Source organism: Lithobates pipiens, unplaced genomic scaffold (assembly GCF_037356315.1).
Source record: "Lithobates pipiens isolate NorthernLeopardFrog02 unplaced genomic scaffold, aLitPip1_a1.2 Scaffold_23, whole genome shotgun sequence".
In the NCBI taxonomy this organism is placed as follows: Eukaryota; Metazoa; Chordata; class Amphibia; order Anura; family Ranidae; genus Lithobates; species Lithobates pipiens.
In genome coordinates, this window is record NW_027507785.1 from 125,902,455 (window position 1) to 125,922,637 (window position 20,183).

The 20,183-nt window shown below is 42.2% G+C and overlaps 1 protein-coding gene across 1 annotated transcript in view; it reads right to left on the reverse strand.

Annotated features, from left to right (window-relative positions):
- The window catches only part of PDGFB (platelet derived growth factor subunit B), a 35,580-nt gene extending 16,288 nt beyond the window's left edge, over positions 1–19,292 (reverse strand). The window contains exons 1-2 of the mRNA XM_077452316.1: positions 18,984–19,292; positions 7,626–7,722 (exon numbers count right to left, since the gene is read on the reverse strand). Of these exons, the coding sequence (XP_077308442.1) occupies positions 7,626–7,722; positions 18,984–19,040 (154 nt within the window). The 5' untranslated portion in view covers positions 19,041–19,292. The remainder of the gene's footprint in view (positions 1–7,625; positions 7,723–18,983) is intronic.
- Between the last annotated feature and the right edge of the window lie 891 nt (positions 19,293–20,183).

The following is a 20,183-nucleotide window of genomic DNA, read 5'->3' on the forward strand; positions in this document are numbered from 1 at the left end:
GAATTCGGAGCCTGGGGAGGTTGTACTGTATCATTTCATCTCAACTGGATTTACATAAGGAGAAAACACATTCCTAAATGTTAACAACAAGCCATATTTGTGATTCTTCATAGAACCTCAAAATAAGTTTAAAGAGTATGTAACACTCAAAAACAGGCCGACTATCGGCCTGTGTGTAAGCCAGCCGGTCTGACAGAAGCCAGCCATTTGGCCGGCTTTTGTTGGACGAACATGCTGTAAAACCAGCAGCCGACCGGCTCCTGATCACCGCTCTCAGCCAATGGCCATTCGTTTTGAACGTGATGACATAAGACAGGACTAGAAAAGGGAGTTCAATAGCCAGTAGCCAATAGCTTCCCTTGTGTCGTATTTGTTCCGTCGGACCAGCATACAGACGAATGGTTTTCCCAATAGGAATTGAGTCAGTCGGACAGATTTGAAACATGTTCTATTTCTAGGTCTGTCAGATTTTTAGAATGAAAAATGATCGGATTAGCCCACACACGATCGGATTGTCTGACGGACTGATCCCATCGGACCTAGTCTGCCAGAAAGTCCGGTCGTGTGTATGTGGCATAACACTGAAAGTGTGTTACTGGTTGGATCACCAGGTGCAAATAAAGGAAAATACTATTTTGTTCTAGGGTTTAGATACAGTTTAAGTAAAACGGTATGGGCTTGATACTGTTGAATAAAATTCTATTCATGTACATTTTATATTGCACAGCAAAATTAGAATTTGTATTTTATAGACAATACAGAAACCATAAAAGATACAGAGATCTGACAGATATGAGCTAAGTTGTTGTCTGATTTGTTCAATACCATGGATACACTGTCACCTCTGCAGAAACCTCCTAGTCTGCCTATCTAGAAGGGAAAGAATAAAATGGACCTGCTAGGACAATCACTTTTCTTCAAATTACAATAACATAAAGGGGCCCAGTATATGAATATGCACATTCCACTGAAATCATTATCATCAGTCATAATCAAGTTTATATCATAATGACTTTATGGAATGACTCCAAAGGGATGGATCTTCTGACCACCAATTCATATCTATAGTTGACCTTAGGCTGGCCATAAACGGATTCTGCCATCTACTCAAATTAAGCAGATAGAGGAATCACCCCCAGCGGCACCCGCCACTGTCAGAATAGATGGATCATACAGATAAAAATGTTTCAACATATCTCTTCGATGGAAGTTGATCAAATAATTGACTGGGGGAGGCCACACACTAATTTAAATCTGGACTGTTAGAATTTCGATCATTGTATGACCCACTTAAGGCTTCATAACATAAGATATCGCAAACACTTGCTGCAAACAACATGGAGGCCAGGCATCTAGCATTTTCGAAAAAGAAGGAGCGAGAGCATTGGCAGCCCCTGTGTTTCTCTTAATATAGGTTTCCCCTAATTGTAACTTGGAGAAAAGTTGAAGACTTATAATTAGGGTAAATTTAGGGTCCAAGGCCCTCCATAAACACAAAAGGGATGATTTGATGATAAGGAACAATACTTTAGGCACTATCAGGAGCCAAGTGTGGCCAGGCTAAGGTTTAGTAATACTTAGAATTTTTTCTCGCATTCATTCCCATAGGCTGAAGGAGAAAAATCAATTGATTTCCCCTATACAGCATGGATGATGGAAACCACGCTCCTGTTTATTGTATTCAGATAGCAGCAGCACCTGCGACTATTTAAGTACCCAAACAGTGAATGCATCATAGAAGCAGTTATTGTTGTGCCAACAATTTTTTTCACCTGGCTCTTTTGATTTTGATATCGACTTTTGTTGAGCTGGAAGGTGCCAACAGGGAGATTCAGCAGAAATTGCTCTAAATCTGAGCCTTGTATGACCAGTTTACCTTTTAAGCAGTAACTTAAGTACTTTGAGCTTCCAACATTTTAATGGTTTTTATTAAACATATTACAAGAAACTATATACTATAATACTAATTACCCTCCAGCACTACTCTAGCAAGTTTGGTGATAAATGTCATTAAAACACACAATAAAACTGACAGTAGTATATAACATGTATATGAAATTACAAAGTCTACATAGCTCAGTGTTAATATTATTAACTCATTAAACTGCCTTGAAGCGAAAAATATATTTTATTCTGGGAAAGGAATAAAAGAAGACAATAGCTATTATTTAGATTTTTGGTAACCCTCAGTAAGTTATGTTTCCAAAACAGCACATTCACCACACCCTGTCTGTATGAGAACACACCAAGGACAAACAGTGAATAGGCCAGGAGACGCTGGGGTCTGACTGTCCCCAGGCTTATTAATGACACTTCATTGTGTATGTCACAACTCATGAAATGACCATTTCTAGAAATAAATGAGGCTTCTAGAAGGAATTATAATAGCACACTGGAGTTTCTAAAGTTCATTGTAAGCACCCAAATCCTTGTAAATGAGTTTAAAGTACATGCCCAAGCACATTTCCTTAAGACCTTTTTACATGATATGTCGCTTAAATGCAAATCCAAATCCAAAATATCTAGATCTAATTCCGTGCAACCTCCTTTGCCAAATTTTGATCCATGTATGGCCGGCTTATAGAAGATATATCTATATTTAGTTGATTTAATGCACTGCTGAAATGATAGCTCTTTAAATGTACTTGTTTGGATAGTTTGTAGATGAAACAATTTGTCTCCCCAATTTTGAATCTACTCTCGTATTTACTATGATCAAAACTAAAGCTAGAAACAGGTTAAGCTAACATGCTTGTGTCTGCCATTTTTTGCCCTGTAAATCTTTTTATACTTTCCTGGATTACATATAATATACAAAATAACTCTAAAAGTAAAAAATACAGCAACAGTAAAAATAGTTATTTGAATAAAAGAGGATGAAGTATTTAATATGCAAGTGTGGGGCCTTTACTCTAACTGATAAAAGATCCTTATATGATTAGACTTTCATGTTCATTTGAGAAATGAACACTGACCAGTAAAAAATTGTATCGCCTTGTAGATGGGAAGGTGGGTCTTACTGATAGGATAAATAGCTGTATTCTGTACTATATGGGGCTGTCCTCTTATAATTATACGGAGCATAATTTTTTTTTTTTTAAAACTAGGGTACAAATCCTTTAAAGGTTGCTATGGGTTCCTTGGGCACCAGTGAATTGATCTCCCACCTGCCTGCTTATTTCTGGCACCAACATCACTCAGCAAACCATCCTCTCATTAAGTAACCACCAACACCAATGATCTTTTAACTGTCTGTAAGAGGGCATATTTATCACTGATCTTCAAAGTAAGGGGGCACAACATTGACTACCAATGTGAGGTGCATTCTTCTCGCTAACCATCAACGTAAGGGGCATTCCACATAACACCAGTGTAAATAGTTCCTCTGACCAGAAATGTAAAAGGTTCCTTCTCTGCTGACCACCAACATAAAGGGTTCCATCTCTGCTGACCACCAATTAAATGGCTCCTTCTCCACTGACCACCACTGTAAAGGGTTCCTTCTCCACTGACCACCATTGTAAAGGGTTTCTTCTCCACTGACCACCATTGTAAAGGGTTTCTTCTCCACTGATCACCAATCCAAATGGTTCCTTTTGCACCAACTAAAAATGTTAAGGGTTCTTTCTCCACTAACCACCAAGGTAAAGGGTTCCTTCTCTGCTGACCACCAGTGCAAAGGGTTTCCTCTCTACTGACCACTGATTTTAAGAACTCCTTCTCCACTGATCAATAATTTAAAGGGTCTACTGATGTAAGTTGTACAAAGCATGGGATGGTAAAACATGATTTGTTCTAGGTATCACTAAGTATGTCACATTGTTTATCCCTTTATTTATTATCACATCTACAACATACTAATCATGCTAATATACTGTAAGCTGTAGATATAATATTTTTTTGCTGAGGTTTTTTGAGGCCTGAAAATTGTTTTAAGGGTTCCTCTATCTTATGAAGGTTGAAAAAGGCTGACCAAGAGGTTCAAGAGACAACTGGATACATCTGAAACAAAAAACCCCTTTACACAAAATCTGATTGAGGTTGCCATTGCTGACCCCTTTTTTTGAAAGCCGGCATGCGTGTGTGGGTATGGGAGGGGGAGCGATGATCGTTCCTTCAATGGTGATTGTTACTTCTGTCCTAATATAACTAGCTTAGACCAGGACAACGCATCTGTTGCTGTTGAAACATGTACATTTACAGCATTGTTCACTCCCATCTAAATTTACATAATAATAATTTATTGTTGATTGAGGAAGGAGATAATTAAGAGGGAGCGCATTGGTTTGCAGGAAGATAATTTCATACCAGGGAAGCGTGATATAAACAAGGCCCATCATCAATTGTTTTAACATAATTAGCAGGGAGGGTTAAAAACAAACAGCCCGTCTGCTTGTTTTAAACCTGGAAATACTTCGATTTATATATAAATATTTACACACACAGTATCTCACAAAAGTGAGTACACTCCCCACATTTTTGTAAATATTTTATTATATCTTTTCATGTGACAACACTGAAGAAATGACACTTTGCTACAATGTAAAGTAGTGAGTGTACAGCTTGTATAACAGTGTAAATTTGCTGTGCTCTCAAAATAACCCAACACACAGCCATTAATGTCTAAACTGCGGCAACAAAAGTGAGTACACCACTAAGTGAAAATGTCCAAATTGGGACCAAAGTGTCAATATTTTGTGTGGCCACTATTATTTACCAGCACTGCCTTAAAGTGGATGTAAACCCAAATTTTCTTTTTTTTTTTTTTTGATGTCGTAATGTAGAGTAGATTTCCTATCATTTGAGCCCAGTCTTGCCACAAAGAGTTAATCCATCTCTGAGCAATCATCTTTTATTGTTCAGTCAGATAAATCTTGACAAACAGAGAAAAACTTTGTCAAATCCTCCCCCTTGCTGTGAGTGACAGGTGATTTACATATCTCGTGCACTAGCCTAAGAGACATGCATTATTTTTTAATTCCCTCCAATTCCTTTCTTCTGCTGCATTGCCAGAATTGGATGTTCCCCACCTCAGCATGATTTGGCATGCTGAAGTCATGTGGGGACTTTCCTGTCTTTTCACTGGATGTTCAGTGTAAGAAATACACAGGAGAAATTGCATATTGACAACTGGAGTGTAGAGGTGGGCGGGGAGTCTACTGACATCAGGACTCCACCCACTGAGCTCCAGACAACAGACCCACCCACGGAATATGCAGTTTTTTGGGTCTCATAGCAGACAGAGGGAAGACATTTGACAGGTAAAGATACATGCAGGAGGCATGTATATCCTTCTAGATAACCCTAATGGCAGTAGTTTAGAAAGCATGACATTGGGTTTACATCCACCTTAATTCTCTTGGGCATGGAGATCACCAGAGCTTCACAGGTAGCCACTGGAGTCCTCTTTCACTCTTCCATGATGACTTCACTGAGCTGGTGGATGTTAGAGACCTTTCGCTCCTCCATATTCTGTTTGAGTATGCCCCACAGATGCTCAATAGGGTTTAGGTCTGGAGACATGCTTGGCCAGTCCACCATCTTTACCCTTAGCTTCTGTAGCAAGGCAGAGGTTGTCTTTGAGGTGTGTTTTGGGTCGTTATTATGTTGGAATACTGCCCTGCAGTCCAGTCTCTGAAGGGATGGTATCATGCTCTGCTTCAGTATATCACAGACATGTTGGCATTCCTTCAATGAACTGTAGCTCCCCAGTGCCGGCAGAACTCATGCAGCCCCAGACCATGACACTCCCACCACCATGCTTGATTGTAGGCAACACACACTTGTCTTTATACACCTCACCTGGTTGCTGCCACGCACACTTGACACCATCTAAACCAAATACGTTTATCTTGGTCTCATCAGACCACAGGACGTGGTTTCTGTAATCCATGTCCTTAGTCTGCCTGTCTTCAGCAAACGGCTTTCAGTCTTTCTTGTGCATCATCTTTAGAAGAGGCTTCCTTCTGGGACAACAGCCATGTAGACCAGTTTGATGCAGTGTGCACGTAAGGTCTGAGCACTGACAGGCTGACCCCCCACCCCTTCAACCTCTGCAGCAATGCTGGCAGCGCTCATATGTCTATTTCCCAAAGACAACCTCTGGATATAACTCTGAGCACATGCACTCAACTCCTTTGGTCGACCATGGCGAGACCTGTTCTGAGTGGAACCTGTCCTGTTAAACTACTGTATGGTCTTGGCCACCATGCTGCAGCTCAGTTTAGGGGTCTTGGCAATCTTCTTATAGCCTAGGCCACCTTTATGTAGAGCAACAATTCTTTTTTTCAGATCCTCAGAGAGTTCTTTGCCATGGGGTGCTTTGTTGAACTTCCAGTGACCAGTATGAGAGAGTGAAAGAGATAACACCAAATTTAAAACACCTGCTCCCCATTCGCATCTAAGACCTTGTAACACTAACGAGTGACATGACACCGGGAGGGAAAATGGCTATTTGGGCACAATTTTGACATTTTCACTTAGGGGTGTACTTACTTTTGTTGCCAGCGGTTTAGACATTAATGGCTGTGTGTTCAGTTATTTTGAGGGGACAGAAAGTTTACACTGTTATACAAGCTGTACACTCACTACTTTACATTGTAGCAAAGTGTAATTTCTTCAGTGTTGTCACATGAAAAGATATAATAAAATAATGACAAAAACGTGAGGGGTGTACTCACTTTTGTTTGTGAGATACTGTATATATATATATATATATATATATATATATACACATATATATATATATATATATATATACACACACACACACACATATACATATATATATATATATATATATATATACACATATATATATATATATATATATATATATACATACGTACACACACACAGAAAGGTGTATAATTTATAAACAAGTAAAGGGCAACCAAATGCAAAATCCTCCCCTGCTGCATCCCTAATATTTTCATGCCAGATTCCCATTGGCATGGCCATGGTTTAGCGCCACTTTATATACCCTACAGGTATTAATAGCACACACAGCTGCTACAGCTGGATGAAGTCTGGAAGCGAGAGGGCGGTTAGTGGAAAAGGGGGGGGGGACGCAAAGAATTCTTTTCAAGCACAAGCCAGAGATGGAGACTTGCACAACAGACAAAGAGGGGAAGTTGTGTCCAGACACAGATAGCCGAGTGCAAGGGTCTGACGTGCGTACAGAGACAATAGCAGAAAGGGAGGTCGCAGTGCCGCATAGCAAACTCTGAGCTACAGCAAACACTGTGCTCCTGGCTGAACTCCCTGCACACATGGGTCAGACATGTGTACTAATTAACCTCTAGACTGGGGTGAAGTGTGTGTGCATGTGTATATATATATATATATATATATATATATATATATATATATATATATATATACACACACACATATACATATACACAGTGTATATTTATATGCCATTGACATGAAAAAGGTTTGTACCCACATGATATCATACAGAACATTTCCAGCAGACAGATAGACTTTATGATCAGTCAGAAACTATTTACAATTTGTTACACACAAATGCAAAGATTATAACTATCAGGCCAAAAACTTCACCTGTATATAACCATCTTAAAATAAAATGCGTATGAAAAGACAGTTCTGTAGAGATTTACCTACGGAATCTATTTGCAGTAGTCTTCGTATATCGTTTATAGACTTGACAGATCCTGCTGCAATCTTCTCGTACATCTCTTCTGGAATAGGGTCCCCCTGTCAATGAATTAGCAGTAATCTTTTAATATGATCATCAGAAAAGCATGTTTAATAATTACTGAAAATAATAAATCTATATAAAGACAACAGATTTAATATACATGTTAGAGAAAATGAGCAATGACCATTCTTATCTGCAGACATTTACAATCTCCTGGCCTAGAATGACTTGTCTTATCATGTAATTAGTTTGAAATATACCTCATCACATACTGAGTCAAATACTGTCACTGAATAAATCAGCCGACTGTCTACAGGCAGAATATTTGCATTCAGTCCCTAAATTAAGATTATTTTCTCTTCGGGTGGCATGACTGAATGCTACATGAACATTTGATATGATTTTCGCATCCTTTGTACTTTAATTAGGGGCATTTTATTCAATTAAAAAGGGTGTGGTTCTACAAGAGCCTAGTTATGATATTACCCCCTTACTCCTACATTATACCTACCATTCCAATTTTCTGATCTCTGTAAGATCCCCACCCCCTTTCTGTAGAAGACTGTAGGATGCCTAACCAAACACAACCCCTTTACAGATTGCTGCAGGGAAATATTTTCTTACTGGCAGATCACTGTACAGGCCCCAGTAGCCACCTTTGCCATAATCATTAAAGGGTCCCTAACATACAACTCCACTTGCCGGTAACTGTAGAGTTCCTAGCCACATAAACCACATTACCAGATAACTTTACAGATTACTTTGGGGTCTCTGGCCAACCCACTAACCGTTTCACAGATTATAGAAGGGTACTCAGTGTGAGCTCTTACTGTGGGGTCCCCAATGATCCATCCTGTTTTCTTCACAGATTAATGTGGGGTAAACAGCCTACCACCCCACCATCCCCTTAAAGATCCCTGTGGAGTCCCAAGGCTACCCCTTCCTACCAATATCACTTTGGTGTCCACAGATCTCTGTGGCATCCCCAGTCTCCAACCCCCTCACAGATCACTGCGGGGTCCAGAGCCAACCCCCCATTCCCTACACAGGTGGAATTCCTAGTCCCCTAAGTTGCAGAATGCTTTGTGATTCCAGTCATCTACCTAACAATATCGATTTTGCTAGTGTTATAGGATGGGGACCCCCTTTATAAGTAGGATTCTTATCTAGTGTGTCCCACCCAAAAGACTAACCAGATACTCAAGGTTTGTAGGCCTGAGGAATACCATGAGGCCGCACAGGAAGTGTCCACTAAGGCCCAGCAGAAGTGTAGCAATATGCTACAAGACACAACACTGACAATGAACAGTGTCAGCCTTGCATTGCCAATAGCTAAACTGGCCAGTCAATGTTGCAGAGGCATGTATGTGGAAGTCTAACATGCAAGTAATCAAGCAGGTGACAAAACCCTCTGGTTATATGGGAATTGCACACACACTCCGCTCTGGGCACACTCCACGACACAACCGAAGCAGGACAACAGATTAAAAAGCAGAACTGTCTTTGCAAATCTGGGACTTTTAGAAAGTATGGAATATTTGACGCAGTTTACTCTTCAGATACACGAATGGATGTTTCGTGAACAATTGACATGTTGCTGTTGAGCAAGCACAGCCAATCCAATTCAGTACACAAGCAACAAAATAAGGATAGACTGCCTATTCTTAGTATGGGCAAAAAACAATGGTGATGTGAAAAGTGTAGCCACCCACAGCAAACAATCATATTTTACTTTCATGGAAGAAGATGAATGAAATAAGAGAGATGAAACCTCTGAGAGTAAAGTCAATAGTTCAGTAGCAAAGAAACCTTCTACCACTTCAAGTTTCAAAGCAAAGTGCATTAGAGATAACAATTGCCATCACTAATTGTTCCATTACCGCCATATCAAGATATATGATCAGAAGAGTTAAACTAAATAAGAAATAAATGTGTTAACATGTACACATTGGGTTGCCTCTCCAATACAGTAACTAAGCTGACATCTCTGTTTTGGAGGAGTCAGATAAAACATATCAAGTCAACTGGAAACATCAGAGCACATCTAATACACAGCTTGAATTCCCTTCTTAAATTTTGTGAAGGTGTTTAGGCTCTGCACACAGTTCTCCCACACATAAAAACCCAGCCCAGAGAGAGAAACAAGCTGGGACAAAGAAAATTCTGGCATGCAGCCTTTCTAGGAAAGAAATACTAGGACCACAAGGAACGGTGCCAGCTATTGTTCAGAGATGAATGCCCTGATGTAAAGGTGAGAAGGCTAAACAGAGTAAGCGGAGCTGAGGGAGGAAAGGACTGGAGGTTGGCAATCACAAACCACTTTCTGAAATATTAAGCATCTCTCTACTATAGGCACAAGCATCTTGATAAGTCTCAGCTGCAGTGGAACTACAAGTCCCAGGATTCTCGACAGCCTTTTGGCGATAGGAAGTGCCGTGGCTTCTAAAACTGTATTACTGAGATCCTTCTCTGCAGCTGATGAACTTGACAAATCTCAGGCTACGTTCACACTTGGGCAATATGAAGTGCATTTCCCAAAGTGCTTCAATGCTCAACATCAAGATTCCATATATATGAGTGTCACATGCATTTTTCAGGTGCTCCAACTGAATACTACACGGACTAAAAATACACAACTCTGCCCAAAAAATAAAATTTACTTTTTCAAGCTTCAAGCGACATGAAGCTCAAGTGAAAGGGTCAGTTCACAACATAGAAACGCTGTCCGGATGCGTTGCAGATGGTTTTCTGCATGTGTGTTTTTGATGCAGTCCAGAGCATTTTCTCTCTCTCTTTTTTCTGGAACTGGAACGCACTAGAACTGCAAGCACTAGTGTGAACTATGCCATTGGAAACCAGGCACTATATATATGGTCACTGTAGGTTGGTGTAAGGGTACTAAATCTAAAGGCTCCAAGGAACAAGGAAGAGCACAAAAGGAACAATTGATGAAACCACAGGAAGCAGAAAGTCGACCCCCTATAGGTCCATAGTCATCCGTATAGTTGTGCATATAGATGTCTCCCTTTACTTAAGGTGGTGAGGAAAGCCAGAAATATTTCAAAAACGGGCTCCAAAAAACAAATTCAAAGGGACCTTCAAAAGATTGCTCCCCAAATTTGCTCTCCCTCTCCTCTTTGGTTTCACCAATTGATCCTTTTTTGCTCTTCCTTGTTCCTTGGAGCCTTTAGATTTAGTACTCTTACACCAACCTACAGTGACCCTATATATAGTGTCTGATATAAAGTTCTTCTGAAGAAGCCATCGTTATGGCGAAACATGTAGAGACGCAATCAGTTGCACCTATTTATGTACTGTATGGCCTTGTTTCAACATTAATATATTGAATTTTAAGATGCTTGTCTTCATAAAATTTTAATATTTTTATATATACTTTTTTTGGTTGTGTCGTCAGCACCTTATAAATCCAATTTCTCTTGATTTGTTATACCATGTATAAACAAGCAATGCAGCGCTAATGGTTATTCAGACAATCAGGGAACCTCCTTTCAACTTGAAGAAGCTCAAGTTCAGGTGTAAACCTAGCCTAAAGCAAAGAATTGCATATATATGCATAGAGTAAAAGTACCGAAATACTAATGTGTTAATATGTCTTATCTAAGAGGAATGCTAAGAGAACATTGCTATTATTAAACAAAGATAAGAGTAGCAATAAACTGAACTTGTAAAAAGAAAAAAAAAAACATACTATAAACAAAGAAACAAAGGAGGCAAGGAGGTCCAGACATCCTGACATGTTGCACCTGTACTGGAAGGCAGCCAAGGAACATGTATCATTACAAGAAGTGCTTCAAAACCTGCCCAGTCTAAGCGCCCCAAATGTTTTCACATTCCTGTTATGTCCTGCCAGGCAGGTAGGCAACAGCTGGAAAGCCAGCTCCTGTCTACCCCTGCCATGACACGTGCTCTTAGATGTACTGAAGTTCTAGACATGGGGCACCACTAAACCCATCCTGTACAATTATGCATCAAACCCAAGTGCTGTTACTTCAGTTAACCACAGCTGGGATCTACATGCATAACTTTGACATTACTTGGGGAGAAGCTATTGGTTAATTCACATTGCTTAGACCTAAAACTGACACAGGATGAGTCCTAACTTAGTTACAACCAGCAACCAGCGTACGTGTATGGGCACCATGATGCCATTTCCTCCACCATGTATAAACTTTAGAAGATAACAAAGCTAACAGACAAGTCCTTACTTTCAAAAAAGTGACAGTTATTTTTCATTACAGTCACATGGCTGAAGACAAAGATCATCATTAAAATTTGTGACTTGAGTCCTATGCATGTTTCTTTCATTTACGTTCTATGAAACAGTCATGTGTACATTTTCATCCTGCTTTTTATGTGCCTTGCACCCAATTAGTAATGATATACAAACAATTGTTTTCCTGTTCATTTTTTCTCTGATGTTCCACAGCCACTTGGATGCCAAGTCCACAGTCCACACTACTCATCTAAACCAGAGTTCCATTGAAACCACAAGATTCCTCCAGATGTTGCTAGGGGTAGCTAGCGCAATGGCGATTTCTGCATCTAAGATACGCTACCACTGACATCAATGAGCTTTTCGACTGTCTGTAAAGGGGGAATTCTTCCCACTGACCAGCAATGTAAGCAGCATTTTTTCAGTGACTGCCAGTATAATGGGGCTCTCTTTCACTGCCCACCAATCTAAAGGGGGTCCTTCAGTCTAAGAGGCCCTTCTCAACTGACCGCCAATGTAACAGAGCACTTTACTGACCAGTAATGTAACTGAGCACTTACAGACCAGTATTGTAACTGAGTACTTTACTGACCAGTAAAGTAACTGAGCACTTTACTGACCAGTAATGTAACTGAGCACTTACTGACCAGTAATGTATGGAGCAGTTTTCTCAGTGATCATCAGTGTATTGGCTCTTCTCCACTGCCCACCAATCTTAAAGTAGCTCTTCTCCGCGGACCTCCAAATTACGGGGGTCCTTCTCAACTGAGCAACAATGTAACAGGGCACTTCACTGAGCAACAATGTAAGGAGAAATTTTCTCACTGACCACCAATGGAAGGGGCACTGCACTGACCACCAGTGTAATGGGACCCTTCTTTACATCCCATCAATGTAAGGGGACTCTTCTTCAATGACTCACAAAGCACCAATGTTAGGGAAATCTTGCTGACCGCCAATGTAAACGGGGACTTTATTGACCACCAGTGTAAGGGGTACCACAATGACCACCAATATAGCAGAGCACTTCACTGACCACCAATGGAACCTGAGCACTTCACTGACCACCAATGGAACCTGAGCACTTCACTGACCACCAATGTAAGGGGCACTACACTGGCCACTAGTGTAGTGGGCTCTTCTTCACAGACCACCAGTCTCATGCCGGGTACACACTATACTTTTTTTTTTTTTCGTTTTTTCGTTCAACCCATCTTAGCCGCTGTAATAACATGCAAGGTTAGTTCAGTGATCTCCCACGCTGAGCTGTTGTGTTCTGACAAGGGGATGCCGCCCCCCCCCAAGAACACTCCAATCAGCACTCTCTGCCATTGGCCCATGTGTATGACTGGCTTCTGTCAGACAGATCGGACATATACAGGGGCCAAATGTCCGACGTTTTTTTTTTAACCACTTGCCGACCGCCTCACGCCGATGTACGTCGGCAGAATGGCACGGGCAGGCATAAGCACGTACATGTACGTGATTTGCCTCCCGCGGGTCGGGGGCCCGATCGGGCCCCCGCCCGGTGCCTGCGGCGGTCGGTTTTCGTTCGGGAGCGATCCCGGACGAGGGGACGGCCATTCATTCATGGCCACCCCCTCGCGATCGCTCCCGACGAATGGAAATCCCCGGTGACATCACTTCCTCTCCTGTAATGTAAACACAGGAGAGGAAGTGATGTATTCTCTCCTCCGTGTCGGTATTTTTCGTTCCGACACGGAGGAGAGCGGATCAGTGAGTTGCACCAACACATCCCACACACAGTAGAACATGCCAGGCACACTCACACCCCCCCTTTACCCCCCGATCACCCCCCCAATTACCCCTGCCCCCCCAGTCACAGTGACACCAATGTCATTTTTTTTTTTTTTTTTTTTTTTTTTGCATTGGTGTCATTTGTGACTGTAATAACTGTTAGGGCAGTTAGGGTTAGCCCCCTTTAGTTCTAATGTACCCCCCTAACCCCCCCAATAAAGGTTTAACCCCGTGATCACCCCCCGTCGCCAGTGTCACTAAGGCTGGGTTCACATTGCAGCGGTTTATGAGAACGAATGTGATTCGCACCGCACTGCAGTGCAAATCACATCCGATCTCTGTGCGATTCGAGTTCAGCCATTCGCCGCACCCGCCGCACCCGCCACACCCGCCGCACCCGCCGCAAATTCGCACGGGACCCTTTTTTTGGCCCGCAGCAGAATCGGATCGCATGGGTGTTCACACCATGCGATCCGAGTTTGCAGATCGCACTGCGATATGCGAACTGATCTGGGGGTGTCAGTAACATTTCACTGACACTCCCAGCAGTTCGCATAGGGCAGTGTGAACTGCCGCCGGGAGGCATGCGATGCGGGAACCCGCCGCGGATTCGCGGCGTTTCCGCATCGCTCCAGTGTGAACCCAGCCTAATAAGCGATCATTTTTCTGATCGCCGTATTAGTGTCACAGGTGACGCTAGTTAGGCAGGTAGGTATTTAGGTTCGCCGCAGCTTTTTATAGCGCTAGGGACCCCCATATACTACCGCATAAAGCCCCCTGATTGCCCCCTAGTTAACCCTTTCACCAGTGATCACCATATAACTGTTACAGGTGACGCTGGTTGGTTAGTTATTTTTTTATAGTTTCAGGGCACCCGCCATTTATTACCTAATAAAGGTTTAACCCCCTGATCACCCGGCAGGTGTCATTTGTGACTAATAACTGTTAGGGCAGTTAGGGTTAGCCCCCTTTAGTTCTAAGGTACCCCCCTAACCCCCCCAATAAAGGTTTAACCCCGTGATCACCCCCCGTCGCCAGTGTCACTAAGGCTGGGTTCACATTGCAGCGGTTTATGAGAACGGATGTGATTCGCACCGCACTGCAGTGCAAATCACATCCGATCTCTGTGCGATTCGAGTTCAGCTATACAGATAGTATGGCTGAATTCGTGTCGCACCCGCCGCACCCGCCGCAAACTCGCACGGGACCCTTTTTTTGGTCCGCAGCAGAATCGGATCGCATGGGTGTTCACACCATGCGATCCAAGTTTGCAGATCGCACTGCGATATGCGAACTGATCTGGGGGTGTCATTAACATTTCACTGACACTCCCAGCAGTTCGCATAGGGCAGTGTGAACTGCCGCCGGGAGGCATGCGATGCGGGAACCCGCCGCGCATTCGTGGCGTTCCCGCATCGCTCCAGTGTGAACCCAGCCTAATAAGCGATCGTTTTTCTGATCGCTGTATTAGTGTCACAGGTGACGCTAGTTAGGCAGGTAGGTATTTAGGTTCGCCGCAGCTTTTTATAGCGCCAGGGACCCCCATATACTACCGCATAAAGCCCCCTGATTGCCCCCTAGTTAACCCTTTCACCAGTGATCACCATATAACTGTTACAGGTGACGCTGGTTGGTTAGTTATTTTTTTATAGTTTCAGGGCACCCGCCATTTATTACCTAGTCTCACTAGTGTACCCCTAAATTTAGGGGTGTCTACTTTCTAAAATGGGGTCATTTGGGGGGGGGGGGGTTTGTGCCATCTTGGCATTTTATGGCCTTCAAAACTGTAACGCCCTTAGAAAGCCTGAAGGCGGTGCTTGGTTTTTGGGGCCCCGTACGCGGCTAGGCTCCCAAAAAGTCCCACATATGTGGTATCCCCGTACTCAGGAGAAGCAGCAGAATTTATTTTGGGGTGTCATTTCACATATGCCCATGGCATGCGTGAGCAATATATCATTTAGTGACAACTTTGTGAAAAAAAAAAAAAGTTTGTAATTTTCCCGCAACTTGTGGCAAAATATAAAATATTCCATGGACTCAACATGCCTCTCAGCAAATAGCTTGGGGTGTCTACTTTCTAAAATGGGGTCATTTGTGGGGGTTTTGTGCCATCTTGGCATTTTATGGCCTTCAAAACTGTAATAGGTAGTGAGAAGTGAACTCAAAAAATTACGCCCTTAGAAAGCCTGAAGGCGGTGCTTGGATTTCGGGGCCCCGTACGCGGCTAGGCTCCCAAAAAGTCCCACATATGTGGTATCCCCGTACTCAGGAGAAGCAGCAGAATTTATTTTGGGGTGTCATTTCACATATGCCCATGGCATGCATGAGCAATATATCATTTAGTGACAACTTTGTGAAAAAAAAAAAAAAAAAAAAAAAGTTTGTAATTTTCCCGCAACTTGTGGCAAAATATAAAATATTCCATGGACTCAACATGCCTCTCAGCAAATAGCTTGGGGTGTCTACTTTCTAAAATGGGGTCATTTGTGGGGGTTTTGTGCCATCTTGGCATTTTATGGCCTTCAAAACTGTAATAGGTAGTGAGGCGTGAAATCAAAAATTTACGCCCTTAGAAAGCCTGAAGGCGGTGCTTGGTTTTCGGGGCCCTGTACGCGGCTAGGCTCCCAAAAAGTCCCACATATGTGGTATCCCCGTACTCAGGAGAAGCAGCAGAATTTATTTTGGGGTGTCATTTCACATACGCCCATAGCATGTGTGAGCAATATATCATTTAGTGACAACTTTGTGTAAAAAAAAAAAAAAAATTTTTTTTTTGTCATTATTCAATCGCTTGAGGCAAAAAAATAAAATATTCAATGGGCTCAACATGCCTCTTATCAATTTCCTTAGGGGGTCTACTTTCCAAAATGGGGTCATTTGGGGGGGTTTTGTACTGCCCTGTCATTTTAGCACCTCAAGAAATGAGATAGGCAGTCGTAAACTAAAAGCTGCGTAAATTCCAGAAAACGTACCTTAGTTTGTAGATGTGACAACTTTTGCGCAAACCAATAAATATACAATTATTGACTTTTTTTTTACCAAAGACATGTGGCTGAATACATTTTGGCCTAAATGTATGACTAAAATTGAGTTTATTGGATTTTTCTAATAACAAAAAGTAGAAAATATCATTTTTTTTCAAAATTTGCGGTCTTTTTACGTTTATATCGCAAAAAATAAAAATCGCAGAGGCAATCAAATACCATCAAAAGAAAGCTCTATTTGTGGGAAGAAAAGGACGCAAATTTTGTTTGGGTACAACATTGCATGACCGCGCAATTACCAGTTAAAGCAGCGCAGTGCCAAAGTGTAAAAAGACCTCTGGTCATTTACCAGCAAAATGGTCCGGTCTGAAAGTGGTTAAACCAGCCATTGTTTCTTACTGACCACCAATCTGACAAAGCACTTTGCTTACCCCCAATATAAGGGAAAATTTGATCACCACCAATGTAACTTCACTGTTTACCAGTCTAAGGGGCACTATGCTGACCATTAATGTAATAGAGCATTTCACTGACCACCAGTGTAAATGGGGACTTCACTGACCACCAGTGTAAATGGGCACTTCACTAACCACCAGTGTAAATGGGCACTTCACTAACCACCAGTGTAAATGGGGACTTCACTGACCACCAGTGTAAATGGCCACTTCACTGACCACCAGTGTAAATGGGGACTTCACTGACTATCAGTGTAAGAGGCACTACTTTGACCATCAATGTAATAAAGCAATTCACTAGTTTCCAGTGTAAAGGGGAACCTCACTACTCGCCAATACATGTGGGCACTACATTTCTACTGACCACCAATGTGAGGTTTCTTTCCTGGCCATCATCATTATTATTTGCATTTCAATATTACTGGGAAAAAATGATTGTATAGGGAAGCCCCATGTACCCCATACAGTAAGTATGCCACATTCCTTACTCTTCTATTATTATATACAAACTTGCCGTTGATGTTACAGTCCTGGGAACTGTGGATATAGCAGTTATAAGCAGCTCCCTGAGACCTGCACATTATTTCAAGGGTTATTGTGTAATAAAAAATGTTGATAAAGGCTGATCTAAAGGAATCCATCAAAGATACTTATCAGTGTTCTTTTTTAACGCTCTCCAAGTTTATCTCCTCCATGCCTGTCCTCTCCCTGCCTCCCAGGCGAGTATTTGTGTTGTAATGTAACCTGCCCTCCTCAGGCATCTCAGAACTCTGTCCCTGAGGCTGCACATTCATTGCTGTGATCACACTTCCGCAAACACACACATACAGTCCCTGGCAGGTGCAGCAGGCCATGACTTGGGACAGCACAGGTCACCTCTACAACTGGCACCCACTGCCAACCACCTTCCCACATCACCTATGTGCAAACACACCATTCCCTCTGCTCTTATCATAGGCAACCACCACATAACACTTCTATGGAACTGTCCCTTCTATAAATGCACTTTATATCAGAAGGCATTATCTTATGTCCACCCAGAATCTGCCATGGACACCTAGAAAGTCACCATTATTGCCAGCTGAAGGACAGGATTCATTTAGGGGAAAACATCGGTGCAATAATCTTTTACATAGAAAATCCCACAAAGAGCCATGAAAGAATGAAACATTCAGCACAATAAATGAGCAAATAACCCATAATAAAAAGAAAAATTATAATAAAAGAAAATGAAGAAACAATTATAATAATCATAAAAATATATATAACAAAATATGAATGTATTATTAATGATAATAATATTATAACAGGGAATAATAAAAAATAATGATAACAAATATTAATAAATAATACCAATAATAAAAAGGAATGCTAATACAAATAATAATAATAATAAACACATATGATATGCTTTTGTAAGTTGACACTGCGGGGACTATTTATTATCTACCTTTACCCAACATTCGCAACACTTTCACCAAATATTTACACAATTTTCTACCTGGATCCAATCAGACAAATGTGTGAATCCTGGGTGAAAGTTGCATTGATCATGGGTGAAAACATTCACAAACAGACACCAATATGTTTAGTAAAACCAAAAAAAAAAAGCAAAAAAAAACGAGCAGCTTCCATCCGATGTGTTCTGTATAATGGACAGTCCATCCGATCTGTACACACACTATGGATATGACCAAGTTGCCCATACAGTAGAGCCAAGGTGCCCAACAACTCAGAGCAGACCAATCTGCAATAACCTTTCATTAGTTGAGTATATACTGATTGATGAACTCTCATCTCTAATTGGTTGCTATGGTAATGTACATTTTAGGTGTCTCTAGTAAGGCTGGTGATTGGTTATGATTATCCCGGATGATCGGACTCACCTCAGCACGAACCGTATAGAGGAGCCCCACATACATTAGCAGACCCCCCAGATTCATCCTGTAGTCCGGGGCAGAATGTGTGGTTCATGTATATAGCAGCTGTCAGCTCGGTGTAGACAGGGAATGTGACAGCAGGGTCCTCCTCCCTCCCCAGACAACAGCGATACTTATTCCACAGAGAAGAGATGCCAAGGTGCCAGGCGGTGGGGAGGGATGGCTGGCATCAATAGTCCGTGTCCGCTCCACATGTACACAACCAGCCGGGCACTGCAGGCACTGAAAGTCAGCTCTAGTCTTTAGATGTCGGAGTGAAGGGGCGGGGCGCACAGGGGCGGGGCCAAAACTCATACTAAGGTGTGTAGGGGGCGGGGTGATGGGCGGAGGGACACTGACAGCGCACACAACATGTGGGCAAACCATCCGAATCATTTACCAATGTGTCATCATGTGTGCTGCTAATGATCGCTGAGGACCTCACACCGAGCTCAGCACCTTCTGACTGCACACAGTACCCTGGGGCCACATAGGACTGTGGTCACATGGACCTACCGACCGCACATATCACCCTGGGGCCACTCTATGAACCCCGGATGCACATTAGACACATGGACCTACTGACTGCACATATCACCCTGGGGTAACTCTATGAACCCCGGATGGACATAGGACACATGGACCTACCGACCGCACACATCACCCTGGGGTAACTCTATGAACCCCGGATGAACATAGGACACATAGACCATGATGAATGCATAGCACCATGTGTGACTACTCTTTCTATACTCTGGATGTCCAGCAATCAGCTTTAGCACTAGGAGTGGGCTTGCATCTGTTCGGAAATCAGTTTGGGTCTGAACCCAGACTCCAGCTGTCACTCTTGGTACAATTACCTACAGGCAGGGGATTCCCTATGACATCATTGCTCTAATATGGCCACATGGCCATTAAAGGTCAATGGCATTGACCTTATATGGCTATGTGGCCATATAAGGCCAATGATGTCTTGTAAATGTCAGCTGTGAAGTAGGGAATCCCCTGGCCCTGCCTGCAGCTCATGTAGTATGTATAATAGTAGTATAATAGTGACTGGATCCTGGGCAAACAATTCTCTGAGACATACAATAAATAGCAACTAGATTTAAAATAAGTTTACTGAATCAGATCAGACAGTTGGTTGCCAGAGGTTACAGTGTATTA